At 40.6% G+C, this 15,089-nt stretch overlaps 2 protein-coding genes across 2 annotated transcripts; both read right to left on the bottom strand.

Annotated features, from left to right (window-relative positions):
- Window positions 1-2,055: 2,055 nt before the first annotated feature.
- On the bottom strand, window positions 2,056-8,696 carry LOC111599250 (chitin synthase chs-2). Its single transcript, XM_023314850.2, has 10 exons — window positions 8,656-8,696; window positions 8,338-8,576; window positions 8,092-8,261; window positions 7,880-8,006; window positions 7,571-7,777; window positions 6,554-6,729; window positions 5,916-6,476; window positions 4,892-5,141; window positions 3,285-4,514; window positions 2,056-3,218 (listed from the first exon to the last, which is right to left on the bottom strand). Exons 1-10 carry the CDS (start codon window positions 8,694-8,696, stop codon window positions 2,065-2,067), a joined length of 4,155 nt encoding a protein of 1,384 aa, XP_023170618.2. The 3' UTR covers window positions 2,056-2,064.
- A 1,257-nt stretch (window positions 8,697-9,953) lies between these two features.
- On the bottom strand, window positions 9,954-13,260 carry LOC111599231 (organic cation transporter protein). The gene is made up of 6 exons (XM_023314829.2): window positions 12,763-13,260; window positions 12,451-12,697; window positions 11,524-11,627; window positions 10,693-11,462; window positions 10,447-10,628; window positions 9,954-10,383 (listed from the first exon to the last, which is right to left on the bottom strand). The coding sequence occupies exons 1-6, from the start codon at window positions 13,041-13,043 to the stop codon at window positions 10,186-10,188; spliced, it is 1,782 nt and encodes a 593-aa protein (XP_023170597.2). The 5' UTR covers window positions 13,044-13,260; the 3' UTR covers window positions 9,954-10,185.
- Between the last annotated feature and the right edge of the window lie 1,829 nt (window positions 13,261-15,089).

Genomic DNA, 15,089 nt, shown 5'->3' with positions numbered 1-15,089 from the left:
TGCTGTCGTTGTCGTTGTCGTTGTCGCTGTCGTTTCCTTGTTGGCAATTGCAAATGCATAGGAAACCCATAAAATACAATAACAAAAGCAAAAACTCAGCCAGTGCCTGAGGTCAGATAAGTGCAAAATTATGTAGCCGCCTGCCGGTTGCATAGTTGTTAGCTCTACTGTAGCAACAACAACAACAAATGCCAGCAAAACGAAAGTAAAAATAAAGCACAAAGCAAAGTTTTTTGTATCGAATTTTATATTTTACGGCCCGATGCCATTTCCGTGCTACTTTGTTTTATGTTGCCAAAGAGGGGACTTTGTTTTGTTTCGTTCCTTTTATAGTTTCGCTGCACCAGAAAGCGGGCTACATAAATTTGAAAAACATGAATTTATATGCCTGTGGCTATAGAAAACAATATTAAGCATACGCCGTGTTGTCCAAGCCACAGTCAAAGCCCACTCTTTACGTTTTCTTGCCAATAAACAATGGCCCAAAGTCGCAAGTAAAATATAAAGAAAACCTTTTTTTGGCCACTAGCCAAAAATTCATGTTTGACGATTCTTTACAACATTTGCGCTCATTTCGTGTGCTCGACAAAGGGGCAAAAACTCATTGAAGTTTTAAATTGTTTGCATTTTATGAATGCGAATGCGATTCCGAAATGCAATGCTAACTGCTATGGACTGGACTTTGAGAGTGCAGTCGAGGTAATTGGTTCAGCCAAAGGCTAATCAATATTCCGTGTTTTCTGCATTTATGCATAAATTGCCAGATTTGCAGCTCTACGATTCGATTCGATAAAACTTTAGTTAAGCTTCAAATTAATTTCTTCATTTAGTTTATTGCACTAATTTATGCTGTTGAAGATTGTTTTTAATTGGATTCGAAGCTCTTTTGTTACTGTTTCTTACTCTGTGTTTTAATTACTTGAGCAAGAAGCGCTTAAGACTTGCTTGGGGAGCATTGAAAATGTCACAGAAAAGTTTCGAATATGCACTTTAGAGGCTTTAGCTTATTGCTGAGCTTTTGGGGATCTAGGTAATATATATGTATATAAATTATAATATGCTCACATGCTTCTAACATACAAGTTTTATTATTAATTCAGTTAACATTTAAAAATGTAAGCTAGATCAATAGATATATTTAAAAATTTCTTGTTTTTAGTAAAGTATAAATGCTTGTCTAACCTTTAAGTTCTTTGGTATTAATTTACTATATTTTTTATATATTTTTTATATTTTTTATTTTTATTTTATTTATTATTTTAAAGTATATTTTTTATCTATCTGTTTAAAAATCGACACTTAAATTCTGTCTGTCAGAGCATCTCAGCTTCGATCAGTTCACTTCCCATTTGGCTTTCACTTTGTTCTCTTACACTCCTTGATGCGGTCAAGTTGTGCAATTTTTCCTTTTCATCTCCTTTTCTCTCATTGACTTTTAAGTAACCTGCACACTTCTGCCTCCAAGCGCCTCTTTTGTAAGGCAGAACCTGAGTTTCTTTTCCTTTTGTTAGCACAGAAAAGGAAGAATATTCACTTATAAAACACTTAGGCCAACACCTAAGTGCAACACCCACGCCCACACACGCCCACGCACAACCACACACACTCGCATATGCAGTAGGTAGTAAAAAGTTGCGCATTGCAGCAGAAACTTCATCAAATCCAAGCTAATCACACTTTGATTTGCATTTTACAGCCAGAGGGGCGAACTGAACAAAAAGCGCAGCCAAGGAGCACTTAACTCTAAGCGTCGCCGCGACATTGATGAATGACGCCACCCGCCAACACAGCCCTAGCCACCCAACTACCCTCCGCCCCACATAGTCTTGTAATTATGCTAATGAGTCGCAAGACGTTGTGCTACTTGCAGCATGGAAGTAAGCTTCGCTGACTGTCACTTGGATTAAATGCAATTAATTATATTTTTTTGCCGCAGGGCTTTTAGTTTTACACTCAAATAGTTTAGGCTACACATAGATATATAGATAGATATATAGTTTATATAGTTTATATAGTCTATATAGTTTACAGATTCAGTTTCCATATCACTGGGCTATTCAGTATTCAGAATTCTGTGTGCTCGAGAGCTCCGTTGTCATAGACTTGCATGTTGGCATTGCTGAAGCTCACTTTTTTCGCATTTACCACCAGTGGAGGTCGCTTGCCGGCTTTCGGCGTGGGCGTGCCCCCGGGCGTAGCAGCTGCATTCACTTTGGCCACGGAGCGGCGTTCCTGGAAGAGTTTAATGGACTTGCGACTCAATGGCAGATTCTTCATATTCAGCTCATCTTCGCTGAAGAAGCGCTTCTCAAAGTTTTTAACCAGGTCGCTGTAGTCGCTGTGCTGCTTGTTACGTGTCTCGTGTAGCCGGCAGATGGTTTGGCGACGTGCAAGGCTCTCGCGGTGGCCGTCGTCCTGGCCCAGCAGCTCATCATAGTGATGAGCGTCCACGTCGTCGTCATCATCGAAGAGCCGCTTGGGGCGCTGCAGCCTGCGAGCTATGTGCACTGCGCTGCCATTCAGCTCGAGGGCGGCATCCTCGTCGCTCAGCTGTCCATTGGAGCGAAACCAGTCCAGCTGCGTCGTAGCCAGCAGCTGAGACATGGTGGCAAAGCGATGGAAGAACATGGCTATGAACTGTATGACCAATATGAAGCCAAAGAATATGACGAAGCAGAGGCCAATGGGATCCAGTTCCTTGTACTGTCGATAGATGCTCACTTGGTGGTTGTCGCGGTCAAAGGACACAAAGTCTGTAGGATCTATGGGCCACTTCAAGTGCAAATAGTCCTTCTTAAGCTGCAGCAGAAACACGATCAGAACGAAAATCGCATTGACCATGACAAATGCAAAGGCAATCATGTTACGCAGTTCCTTCAGATCGTCGGCCATGCTCTGCTTCTGCTCCTTGCTCAGCTCCAGCGGCTTCAGGTACTGTTTGATAACATCCTTCCAGAAGCGCTGCTCCAGCAACGTTATCTCACCCAGCTCCGAGTCAATGAGCAGCGGATCATTCAGCCAGCCGGGCAAATAGTTGTCTGGATCCTCGGGCGAATTCTCGCCATCATCGCGGAGCACAGGCGCCTCTCGAGTGCCCCAGCTAACGTCGTTCATGTTGAACACCGAGTAGATCATGAGCAGCATGTACATCGAGGGTATTGTGATGTAGTAGATGACGCCACACAGCAAAGCCCAAAACTCCTGAGGATGCATGAGGCCTGCAGAGAGAAGAGCAGAAGTAAAAGAACGGAAGAGGAGGAGAAGGGAAGAAGAGGTTAGTCTACCTGCAATTGTAATTTGTACAGCGACTAGGAGAAAGAAGAGCGAAGCTGGTGCCAAAGGGCCATCCTCCAGCATTTGAACGATGATTCCAATGAGCACAGCCATCATTACCAGACAATAGATGGCGCTAATCACGAAAGCAATGAGAAGCTGGAACTTTTGCTTCAAGTACACGCAGCTCAGCACAAAGATGAGTATGGGAAAGAAGTTCCACAGAAAGGCCGTCCAAATGTTGATGGTGAATACAGCTACCAAGGCGCCAACCATCATCAGGAATATGGTGCCCGGGCCGAGCACGGTGCCAATCATGAGCATGGCCTGGTACATGATGTACAGAGTCGATATGGAGTTATTCTTCTTGACCACGGTGCTGGCATCGGCGAGTATGTCGAAGATATTGGCAATAGTCGAGGGTACCCAGCGTCGGCGCTGATTGTAGAACTCGTTGAAGTACTCCGGCGAATGGGTGAAGGCATCGGAGGCGGCGCAGTACTCCACGCGTGAGCCCTGCTTTAGCAGCAGAGTGCATAGCCAGCGGTCCTCGCCCTGATCGTATTGCACCATCTTCATGGGCTCCGAGCTGACGAGCGTATAGCGCTTCATGACGCTGTTCTCCATCAGGGCACTGGCCCGAAACAGACTAAAGCAGCCCGGACTGCACAGCACACAGCCAATTACGTGCTCTGTGGCCTTCTGCAGCCAATGTCCGATTGCGTACTCGAATTTTTGATACCAAACCATCGGGCCACGGCCCACAGGATGTATGCGGCCGCAGGCGGCGCCCAGCTCATCGATTGCTTTCATTCGGTCAATGAGCAGCTGCACGGCACGCGGCTGAAAATCGATATCCCCATCGAGGGCTAGCAGAAAAGTGTTCTCCGCAATGACAGCCTTGCGGCGCGCCGATAGCTTCTCCAATTCCATGATGCGAAAGCCCAGCAGGTAGTACATATACATGACCTGCGACCAGCGCTTCTTGTGCCTAATCTTATCCTTGTTCTTCAGATGTGCCACCATCTTGGTGCGTCCGGGCAGAGTCCACACCAGCCGACCTCCGTACGGCGTCTCAATCTTCAGTGGCGGCTTAATTCTGATATTGACGCCATAGATCTCAAAGGCTGCCTTGTCTATGGTGCGTGTGAGAGTCTTTACATACTCATTGAGCGGCGGATTTCTCTTATTCTGGCATTGCTTATCGTCCAGCACGAAGGCGTCGTCGAAGAAAATGTTGGCTACAGGCGAGAGAGACTGTTAATAGTCGCAAGTCAACTAAACTTATATTCTGGCATGTTCCCTTGGCTAGACGCCAGCTTGGCTGGCGAAGCCTGCCGGCAAATGCTATAAATATTAACAAAATACACAGCTGCCGCTGCAGCTGCACTTGACTTGCACAAACTTCTAATTTCGCTGGCCGGAGCCAATGCAAATGCATTTGCCACATGCATATCAATGCCTGGCAGGACAGTCGCCTGCCAGCGCCAGTCGAGCACTCAGGTCGCTGATTCGTTTTGCTTATGCAAAACTCAATTTATAAATATATATAACGAGTTTCTGCTCTTCTTTTTTTTTTTTTTTTTCTTTTTTGGCTGCACTTGACACATTTACATACTTTCCAATTCATAGTATTCGTCATCCGCTTTGCCGCCGTTTAGATGCGTTTTTGCCATTCGTCGTGCGCATTGATCCTCATCCAAGCGTACAATTGATTTCAGAAATTCCATCATCTCATCCTCGGTCTCGTGCCACATTGTTGCGCAGACAATCAGTTGCGGTATTTTGTCCTGCTCCTGTATATCCCGGCTGGCATTGATGTCAGCAGCCAATGCCACAACCGGATCCCTGGGCGTTGTCAAATCGCTCTGCAATGCAAATACATATATAAATAAATATCTTTGAGTTGCCTTGCTTATATCAGAGTTGAGTCCAATTCCCTAGCAGTCGAAATTGTAATCTTGAAAATCAACAGCTACGTTTTGGCTTTTAATTAGTTTTGCGTATTTCTGTTATGCTTTTTAGGCCACACTCAACGGGCGCCGCACGCCAGACCAAAATTTGTAGCACATTTAATTAAGTTTACAACTACGAAAATTTTTACTACAAATGCATATGTTTACATATGTGTGCATGTGTGGCGCAAAGGGTTACACACACACACACACATAGACAGTCCCAGAACTTTACAGTTTCCCCGTCATTTAACTTAATTACATTGCCTAACAGTTGAAGCGAAGGCACGACACAGTCAAAAGTCCTGCGTCATATACATAATATATAAATATACACATATATATATATATATATATATATAAAGTTAAATATATATGGAAGATTGAAACGCCTGAGGTAAAAGCCAAGCCAAGCCAAGCCAGCCTGTTGACGCCTACGACTTGGCTAAGTGATTGATGTTCGCGTCTGATTAAAATAATTCATTAACACAAAAATGCAAATCACATTTGGATTCGTTAAGCTCAATTAATTCAAATATTATTATTATATTTACAGGAGGCAAATGAGCTGCCTACGCGCTGGGCCAAATGCTCATCAATTATTCAGAATATTATTATATATTAAAAGGGTAAATATAACTACCTACCCGCATACACACAGTTAAGTATGGCAATTGAGCCACCTACCCGTATGGTCAAATACTCATCGCTCCAGTCGAGTATGCGGCGATTCATCATCGAGCACTGGTCCACCAGCAGGCCGCAATACCAGGGGCACACGTACAGCTTCTCGGTGGGCGCGTTCTTGTCATTTCTGGGCTGCCAGATGTGCAGGCAGGTCCAGATTTGCGCCAGCCACCAGAGAGGCCATAGCCAAAGGGCATACTCCAGGCTCAATGCGCCCAGTTGGCGTAGATCCTGGCCCAATGCCTGCAGCGTCAGGTAATCCGGCATCAGGCTGTGCAGCGAACACAAATCGTCGGCTCGCATCTGGGCCAGCACGGTGGCCACACAAACGGTCGCCGGTGCTGCCAGGTTAAGCGGCAGCGCATAGCTGAAGTGCTGAATCTTAATCTTGCAGGCGAACTTCCCAAAAATGTGACACAAATAGGCGGCGGCCACCTGCAGCAGCAGGGCGTAGACCACAGCTCTGCTATTCGACTGCAGCGAGTACTGAGCGAGTCGCGTGGGCGTGATAGATGAGCTGCCATTGGCCCAATGTACCGTATCCAGCAAGCCATCCGTATACTGGAATGGCAACAATTGGACAGAGTCACAGACAAACTTAACGCCAGCGTAGCTGCTGCCTAATGAGCTGCACCTACCGTTACGGTTATGGAATGCGACTGCCACGCCTTGAGAAACTGCGTAAAATAGTCCAAGAAGTTCTCGCCGTGCAGTAGAAAACCCATCAAAGCGAACACCAGAATCTTCAGCGGTGCCAAGTAGAGGTAGGTGTGATAACGCGATCGAGTACAGCGTATATTACGAATGATGTAGGCTACAAAATATTGAAATTGGAGTTGACCATAAATTAAATATTCAGGAAAATTATATTATAAGTTGAATATCAATCATGGCTATATCATATGAGAATATAAGCTGAAAATGTTGAAATAAACATCATTTTGAATTGTGTTAAGAATAAATAAAAAATGTTTATATACATAAATATATAAAAAATAAAATAAATAATAAAAAAAATTAATAAAAATGATTTAATATATCATGCAATGATTCTATAACTTTTTTATTTTACAATAAATTAGCCACCTTATATATATAAAATAATAAACAAATAAATCTACATAAATATGCACAAATTTTAAGTATACACCCCTCAAACCTACGACAATTTCTAATTTCTAATAGAAATTTGGCTTTAAATATATAAAAATTTAAATAAAAAAAATTATTTCAAATTAAATTATTATTAAATAAATTTAAAATACAATAAAAATAAATATTAAATAAATATCAAGGAGTAAGTATAAAGAAATATTTTATATTAAAATTTAAATATAAAAAATTATATTAAAATACATAAGCACTTTTTGCATATTTAAAAAATAATAAAGAAATAAATGTATATAAATGTAAAGTATACGCTCCTCAAAAGCTATTGCAAATTCTAAATGAAAATATAAATAAATTTTAAAATGTTTAAATAATATATTTAATTAAAGTATTTAAAATTAAATTGGTCGATAGTTAATATAAAATATTAAATTAAATAAATATAACAAATTATTCTCAAAACTGTAAAAAAAATAAATCATTCACAAACACTTTTCTCACAACCTGCACCACTGTGCGCTGAGTCAGTCCGCAGGTTCACTCACCTATCGCTTCGTGCGTATTAGCAAAGTTCTCCCACCAGCGGAACGATACTAATAGCAATGGAATGGCCAGCAACTGGACCTCCAGCTGAGCGGACATGGCTGGCCAGACGAGAAAGGCGCTGCCCTGCGCCACAATGGCCAATATGGAGAGCCCGTAGACAAACAGATCCGCAGATTTCCATTGCAAGCGTGTGCCAGTCAACAGGTCTGAGACAAAATGTTAAGCAAAACAAATGGCAATCAATTTAATTGCTGTCAGGCAATCAGATAAGATGCTAGATGGAAGTCATTAGATGTGTTCGCACTCACTGAGAAGTGCCGGTACGAAGCCAACGCAGCAGCCGAGCATCGCTCCACGCGTCACATCCAGCTGCGGCAGCACGGTGAAGGTGAGCAGGGCCAGGCCGATGACGTGCAGCAGTTCAAAGAGTGTGACCTGATTAGCGACAACAACAACAACAACAGCAACGATAGCACTTACTTTAAGCTTGTCAATCTTTTGACTACAATAGATTACTCACGAGCGCCACTTCCAGACCGCTGGGCCGCTGTTCTCGCTTGAACATGGAGATGCGCAGAGCGCGCAGAAAGGTGAACAGCTCGGGGGCGGCAAAGGCAAAGATCAGGGCCCAGACCCAAGCAATTTGTTCCAGCTTGCTGCGCACAGCCATCACCTGGCCATCGAGTAGAACTGCGGGCAGAGACAGACAGACAGACAGGCAGGCTAAGCAGCTTATTACAAAGAGCTTTGCAGGGCCTTTACTTACGGTATTTGGTGCACACTCGCACCACTGTATCGCCATTTGTGTTGCCCGCCATATAAAGATAAATCAGATTGGCCGCCACGCTGCAGGCCAAGATCACGGCAAATACCAGCAGATAGACGAAGAGCTTGAAGAGCTTGAGGAAGAACTGCAACTTCTTCCAGTAGGCGTCGGAGCCGCTGGTCCGCTTCGCTGGCGGGTCTTGAAATGAGTCCCACAACGGTGGCTTATCGCGCACTTTGCTGCAAATAATAGTCGATTTTATTGCCAATTATTAAATTAACACGTTGTTGTTGTCTCTTTGGCCCAACTGCAACTAACCGACTGCGCATAAAGTAGTTGCTCTCGTAGTCCGCACTCATGTCCGTCATCGACTGTTCACGTTTTCCAACTGACTCGCCACAGGCAGCAGTTAAGGTTACGAATCGTCGATATCATCGATGTGCGTAAGTTGACAGCATGTCAACAAGCCGCGTCCGATAAGGCCATTGGCACGAAGTTACCTCTTGCCTCTGCAATACTCTCATCAAAATCACCTATTAAATGACATTTTATGCACTCTGCAAATATCATGGCAATCTTCTAAAGCTCTGCCGACATTCTGGGTGTGTTCTGCCAAGGCTTCATCTTTGCCATTTCTTGTAAGTGCACTAACTTATTATCTTCAATAATTCAATTGACGCACCTTGTGCCAATGTTGTAAAAGCTTCAGCTCTATCAATGATAACAATGCCCGACGGAAGTAGCTGGCCTCTGCTTGAGAGTTATCAATGAAATCAGTTCGCTAAATGAAAATTACAAGCATAGTCTATTATATCAAGTGCTTGCATTAGATTTGATTAGTTAGTTAAGAGTGAGTCTATATAGTATAAGCAATTGAAATATTAAATGTTGAATTAATTAATAACATTGAAAATGCATTAAGTCTCAGAGAAGGCTGCAGAGCAAACATTTTTGCAATCAGTAGCTGTAACTGTGCTTCCCATTGAAAGTTGCTAACAAAGTGCTAAATATATATATTTATATTTATGAAACAAATTTATGTTTTTATACTCTGAAATGAGGCACTCAAATGCACAGCAAAACGCGACTACAGAAAATGTACATACGTTAATACTCTGTAACGCAGGGGAATCTAAAGAACTTGAAATATTAAATATGTATATGCTAACAGACACGCCCATTCACGCCCATTCACTAAGACAATCAATTGCAACAAATTGTCAATTGCAAACCGCAAACCGCAAAACGCTGAAGATAATCGTTCAAAAAGTATTGCATACTTTTGGCAGTTGCAAAAAGGTTTGAAACTCAGCTATCAAAACTAGCTAAGTCAAAAAGCAATAGATGGCGCTGCAAAACATTTTCGTTTTTCCTTCAACCTGGACAAATTTGACAAAGTAACTGTATAAATTAGTTATAAAAAAAAACGAAAACCAACTCAGAGCCAGCTTATTTAATTTCTTAATATACAAATTAACATATAAATAAACATATTTTAAATACAATAACAATACAAATAACAATCACGTTACTTAATATTATTTGGTTGCATATTTAACACTAGTTACAATATAAATTCGCAAAACTTTAAAAAACAATAATAGCGCTCACTGACTCAACAGCATAGGCAAAGTTCTTAATCTTCTTAATTTGCTTTCACATTTTGATTTAGTTTTGTTTTATATATGATTTAAAAAAAAAGAGGAATACTATACAAGAATAGTCGACACTTTTACTTAATACTATAGACAGTACAAACTTATTAAAAACTCAACAAGAAATGCATTTCGCATGGACAAAAACATGTAAAATCTTTGGCAAACCAGCTGAAGCTCGAGCTCAACTTGCTTAACACATCTTTCGAGGCATCTCCTGGTCTTCACTGTCCTCCGAGAGTGGTGGACGCGCAGCGTCCAAGTCCCGAGCATCCTCCATTGTGGTGGGCAGCACTTTGTCGGCCGTCTCGGGAAAGCCTAGCGTCAGAAACCCGCTGACCAAGGCGAAGGTGGCAAATAGTATAGACGGCGCATGCTCATAGTATTTGGCCTAAAGCAAACAGAGCTTAGCCAAACGTTTTCTACATATGTATAAAGAGAGTCTACGACTTACCAGCAAAGGAGTTTGCGGCGCCAGCATGGAGCCAATGCGTCCAATCATAGAGCACAGCGAGAGCAAGCTATTGCGCACATTTGTGGGAAAGATCTCCGAGGTAAAGAAGTATAAGATCTGAAAGCTGCACGTAATTGCCAGCTTTCCGATGAGGAACAGCGTCAAGGAGCCCGCATAGTCATCTGAAAGAGACATAAATTGTAAGTATTTATGATACAAATATTTATTTAATATCGATCAACTAACCCGATCCGACTGCAGTTGAGGCGGCCATGCAAATGGCACATACCAACATGGATATGCACAGCGAATACCTTCGGCCAATGCGGTCCATGATGATGAGTGGCAGAATCAGACCCGGAATCTGCACGAAGCCATTCAACATGAAATTGTTGTACTTGCTCCCGCCCAGATTCACCGAGTTCAGGCTCAGTCCGAGCGCAATCAGCGTGTGGGTGAACCAGCAGAAGCAGCAGTTGGCAATGCGCCAGGCAAAGAAGCGAGCCGCCTGCATAATGGGATATTGACTCTCATTGGCCTGCTGCAGCTTCTGGCGATTGTTGGATAGCAGCTCCTCGATCTGCTCCTCTGGCAGAGGTCGTTTATTGATGTGAGCTGCTCGCCTCAGCACTTCCGCCGCTCGTTTCTCCTCGCCCCGGCAGAGCAGCCAGCGCACGCTCTCGGGCAGAATCCAAAGGAACAGCACATGCAAGATGGCTGGCAAATAGAGCACTCGCAACAGCCAGCGCCAGTTCTGCACTTGTGACGCCAAGACGCCCAGCAACGCCTCGCCAATAGAATAGAAAATTGTGATGATCGTTGCCGCCGCCACACGACGCTTGGGCCCCACCAGCTCGATGGCCAGCAAAAAGGCAGTGGGAAAGAGTGTGCTGCCCACAGCCATATCCAGGAACTCGAAGCACAAGAACATAGCATAATTTGTGGATAATGAACGAATGACGCCCATTAGAGCGCTCAGACCTCCGGCAATGGCCAACATAGTGCGACGTCCATAGCTAAAAATTGCAATTAAAAATATATTTATTTACTTATATAGATTCATTTCGTCATACTAACCGATCTGCAAAATAGCCACCCAGAGGTATGCCCACAAATTGGCCAATATTGTTCACGGTGCCCACCATGGAGAGCTTCCACTCGTCTTTGCAAAAGATGTCAAACTAAGTAAATAAATAATATTTATTTGTTTATTCAAATATACAATTCAACACTAAAATTAACAAAAAAAAAAAAAACAAAGATTATTTTATTAATGAAAGAGAAGCTAAATAAAATTAAGTCTTCAATCTAGAACTAGCTAGAGAAGTAGCTCAATTTGAATCAAAAGCCCTGATTCATAGTAAAAGATTAAAACTTAATCAAGTCTACAAAAAAAAAACCCAAATAAGATTAGATACTTCAGCACTACGAACAAAAATTGTCTGTCATTTGTTTTCAATTACAATTTACTTGATAGAGGAAGAGAAAACAAGGCGAAAAGCACGATTCGACTTGAATTTGAAAAGGGCAAAATAAATTTGTGTTTTTGTGCATTCAAATAAAATTTTAAATGTTGTACTTTAGTGCAATTGAAGCAATTTGTTTTCGAATTCCTAGAAGTACAGCAAGACAGTCAATTATGCCACCTTTCAGGTTAAGTTATGTTGTAAAGCTGTCAAATAAAAGACCGATAGCAGAGCAAACTGATGTGGGAACAAATCTAATTGAGGAGAAGAAACAATTTAAAATAGCTTCAACGACAATACGATCAGGTCTGCACAAAGATGAGTTTATTCTGCAAACATCCCCAACATATATAAGCATATATCAATATATATATTTGTATATATATATTTATTTATTTATTTATATATTTATTTATTTATATATTTATTTATATATTTATTTATTATATTTATTTATTTATTATTTATTTATTTATTTATTATATGTATAGTAAGGCAGTTATTAGTATACAAATAAATGAATTAATCAAATGCTTACCTCTGTGGATATGGTTTTCTCTTCATCACGAAATTTGAAATCTGTGCCGCAGTTCTCTGTGCGATTGCCAAAGTATTCAGCTGCACAAAACTTAGTTGAAGGCTCGCTAAATGTTGGCGACTGAGATTCAAGCGTGCTCTCATAACGGCTGCACGAATCCCAAGCGGAGTTCTTAAACGGCACCGTAAAGTTTAGCCAAGGTTCCTCGTACACGCTGCCAGGGCTGTCGCATTGCGTGACATTACATCTTAAGAGAGCAAGAGAAAACGTGCGTGAGTGAGAGCGACGTGTGCCAAGTGAGCGTTGCTTTACCTGTGCACCACCGTGCTGGCGGTAAAGACGTATGAGATCGAGAAAAATGCATTGAACACCATGGGCACACACAATAAAGCATAATTGATCAACTGAAAGCGCCCGAATTGCCCAATTCGCACCAGAATGGCATCCAGGGAGTTATCTTCATCAGCGGATGCCTCCACTCTCCCAGCCTCAGTCTCCGGCCCAACGAAATGCCCATTGGATGCAGTGGGACACTCGTGGTCCGCTGAGGCACCTGAGGCTGTGCCATTTACATTCCGCTTGTCGTTCAACATGTGTTCGATTGTGATAAACTAGCTACTTTCAATGAAACTGCCTGCTATCCACGTGTTTGAATGCACTTTTTATCTATTTGCCGATTGCTAGCGTTTTATTAATAATATAGGAGGAACGTGAGCTTTTTATAGCCCAAAGTACGTATAAGAATTCGTATATTTATGTGCGCACGCGTCTCTCCGACACGCTGGAGCGTCCGACACTGAGCATTGCCGATCATTGACTGATTCGCTCTGCTGCGCCCATCACACGAACTAGCTACGTTTGGGATTAAACTCATTACACACTACACTGAGAGTTGAGCGGCTCTAGCATTTGATATGTGACACAATATAAACTACCATCATTTTTGCTATTATTAATCTTTAAGCTTTTTTTTTAGCTCTTTAAATAAATTAATATATCTAATAAACAATATATATAAACAATATAATAAACAATATATAAAATTATGATAAATATGATTATAAAATTTTAAATTATTGCTTTTTTTTAAATCAGAATCAGATCAGAAGTTTAAAATTGTTTGTTATTGATTAATAAAAGACATTATATATATTTTTTCTTAGTTCTGTGCTCAGTTTTATCTCTCAGACGTTTTATATTTATTTTTATATATAAAATTGTATTTATTATTATATATTTTGTACTGTAACATTAAAAACAAGGGTATATGTTTATCAAAATAAATTAAATTCTTTTCCTTAAAACATCAAGCATAAAACAAATATTTAAAGCATACGAAAAATATTTTCGGAATATTTCACTTTTCACTCTCTTTCGTTAGTTTTTTGTGCTCTGTTTTGATTCGCTTCTGAATGATTACGATACTTAACGGCATGCTTGCCACAGATACGAGATACGAGATCCGCTCTCCGTCACTTTTACTACACACATGGCTTCAATGGACTGCTCTTATCGTGACGTTATCAACCAGTCTAGCCGGTTTCATAGTAAATTCTATTTGCTAGCTAACTGCACCGGAGGCCCATAAATGGCTTCAATACAAATTGATTATTATTGACTCTTTATTGCCAAATTACAATTTTTGGCCCCGCCAAACTTTCTGCTACGTACAGCTGAGATAAATGAATCGTTCCTTTTTTATTATTATCAACAACAATTACAAATTAGATACTATAGATTCCATTACAACTTTTATAAATCAACTAGTTTCAATTAAGCAACTTTAGGCTTAATTAATAAATCATAAATAATTTACAATTCTCATTTTGTTTTGACTTTAGTACAGGTGTAAAGATTATAAACAGATTTTTTTAGTTATTAGGCAACATTAAAGATATATGAATGTATGATAAATCAGGTAAGAATTTATTGAAACACGATTCTGCTTTAATTAAGGAAGCAGTAAATTTCATTTCCAATTTGTATAATAAATGATTTTTGATATACACAAATGAATAATAAATGATAAGATTAGCTGGCAATTGAAAAGCTATTTGATAACTGTATATGTGTATTAGATAGAGAGATTGTTTAGCAAAGGTTTCTAACAACGAAACCTAAGTGAAGCATTTGTTCTCTGTAAATTTTTTGACAAGTTTTAAACTGTCTTAATGTGGCCCACCTTAGTGAATAGTGCAAAAAAACTAACTATTTGTAAAATACAAGCTACACAAGTTAGACCAAACCGCTTCTGTACCCCATCATTATAAATAATATTCAATGATATCTCATATCTGTATTTGCATAGGCCGCTGAAAGTTATATACATAAATAAGCTGACAGCTACAAATTAGACAGATCACAACGGACTTTTTGTGTTGTCAACATTAAATATTCATAAATCTATCTGTAATTAGAACATGATAATTTTCCAACTAGTTAAAAGAGGAATTCAGAAAAGTAATTGAAAACTTTTCACTGTAGGCAATTATCTTGTTATAGCAAATACGAATCGAATAGTAATCGACTCCAATATATAAATTTAATTTGATATTTTTGCATGTCATTCAATGCGGCTATCTGATAGTCAAATATTTACAATAGCCAATTGAACCCAAACATGCCCAGACATTGCCTCT

This window comes from Drosophila hydei, unplaced genomic scaffold (genome assembly GCF_003285905.1).
Source record: "Drosophila hydei strain 15085-1641.00,03,60 unplaced genomic scaffold, DhydRS2 tig00000001-arrow-pilon, whole genome shotgun sequence".
In the NCBI taxonomy this organism is placed as follows: Eukaryota; Metazoa; Arthropoda; class Insecta; order Diptera; family Drosophilidae; genus Drosophila; species Drosophila hydei.
The sequence above is the reverse complement of the archived record's forward strand: the minus strand, read 5'-3'. Positions and strand labels throughout refer to the sequence as shown.

Excerpts from the sequence above, each read along its gene's own strand:
- LOC111599250 (XM_023314850.2), bottom strand. The coding sequence starts at position 8,696 with ATGAGTGCGGACTACGAGAGCAACTACTTTATGCGCAGTCG. Across the intron at positions 8,007-8,091 it reads GCGGTCTGGAAGTGGCGCTC|GTCACACTCTTTGAACTGCT; the intron begins GTGAGTAATCTA and ends GTCGCTAATCAG. Across the intron at positions 3,219-3,284 it reads TGTACAAATTACAATTGCAG|GCCTCATGCATCCTCAGGAG; the intron begins GTAGACTAACCT and ends TTCTCTCTGCAG.
- LOC111599231 (XM_023314829.2), bottom strand. The coding sequence starts at position 13,043 with ATGTTGAACGACAAGCGGAATGTAAATGGCACAGCCTCAGGTGCCTCA. Across the intron at positions 11,463-11,523 it reads GGTGGCTATTTTGCAGATCG|CTATGGACGTCGCACTATGT; the intron begins GTTAGTATGACG and ends TGCAATTTTTAG. Across the intron at positions 10,629-10,692 it reads CTCAACTGCAGTCGGATCGG|ATGACTATGCGGGCTCCTTG; the intron begins GTTAGTTGATCG and ends TGTCTCTTTCAG.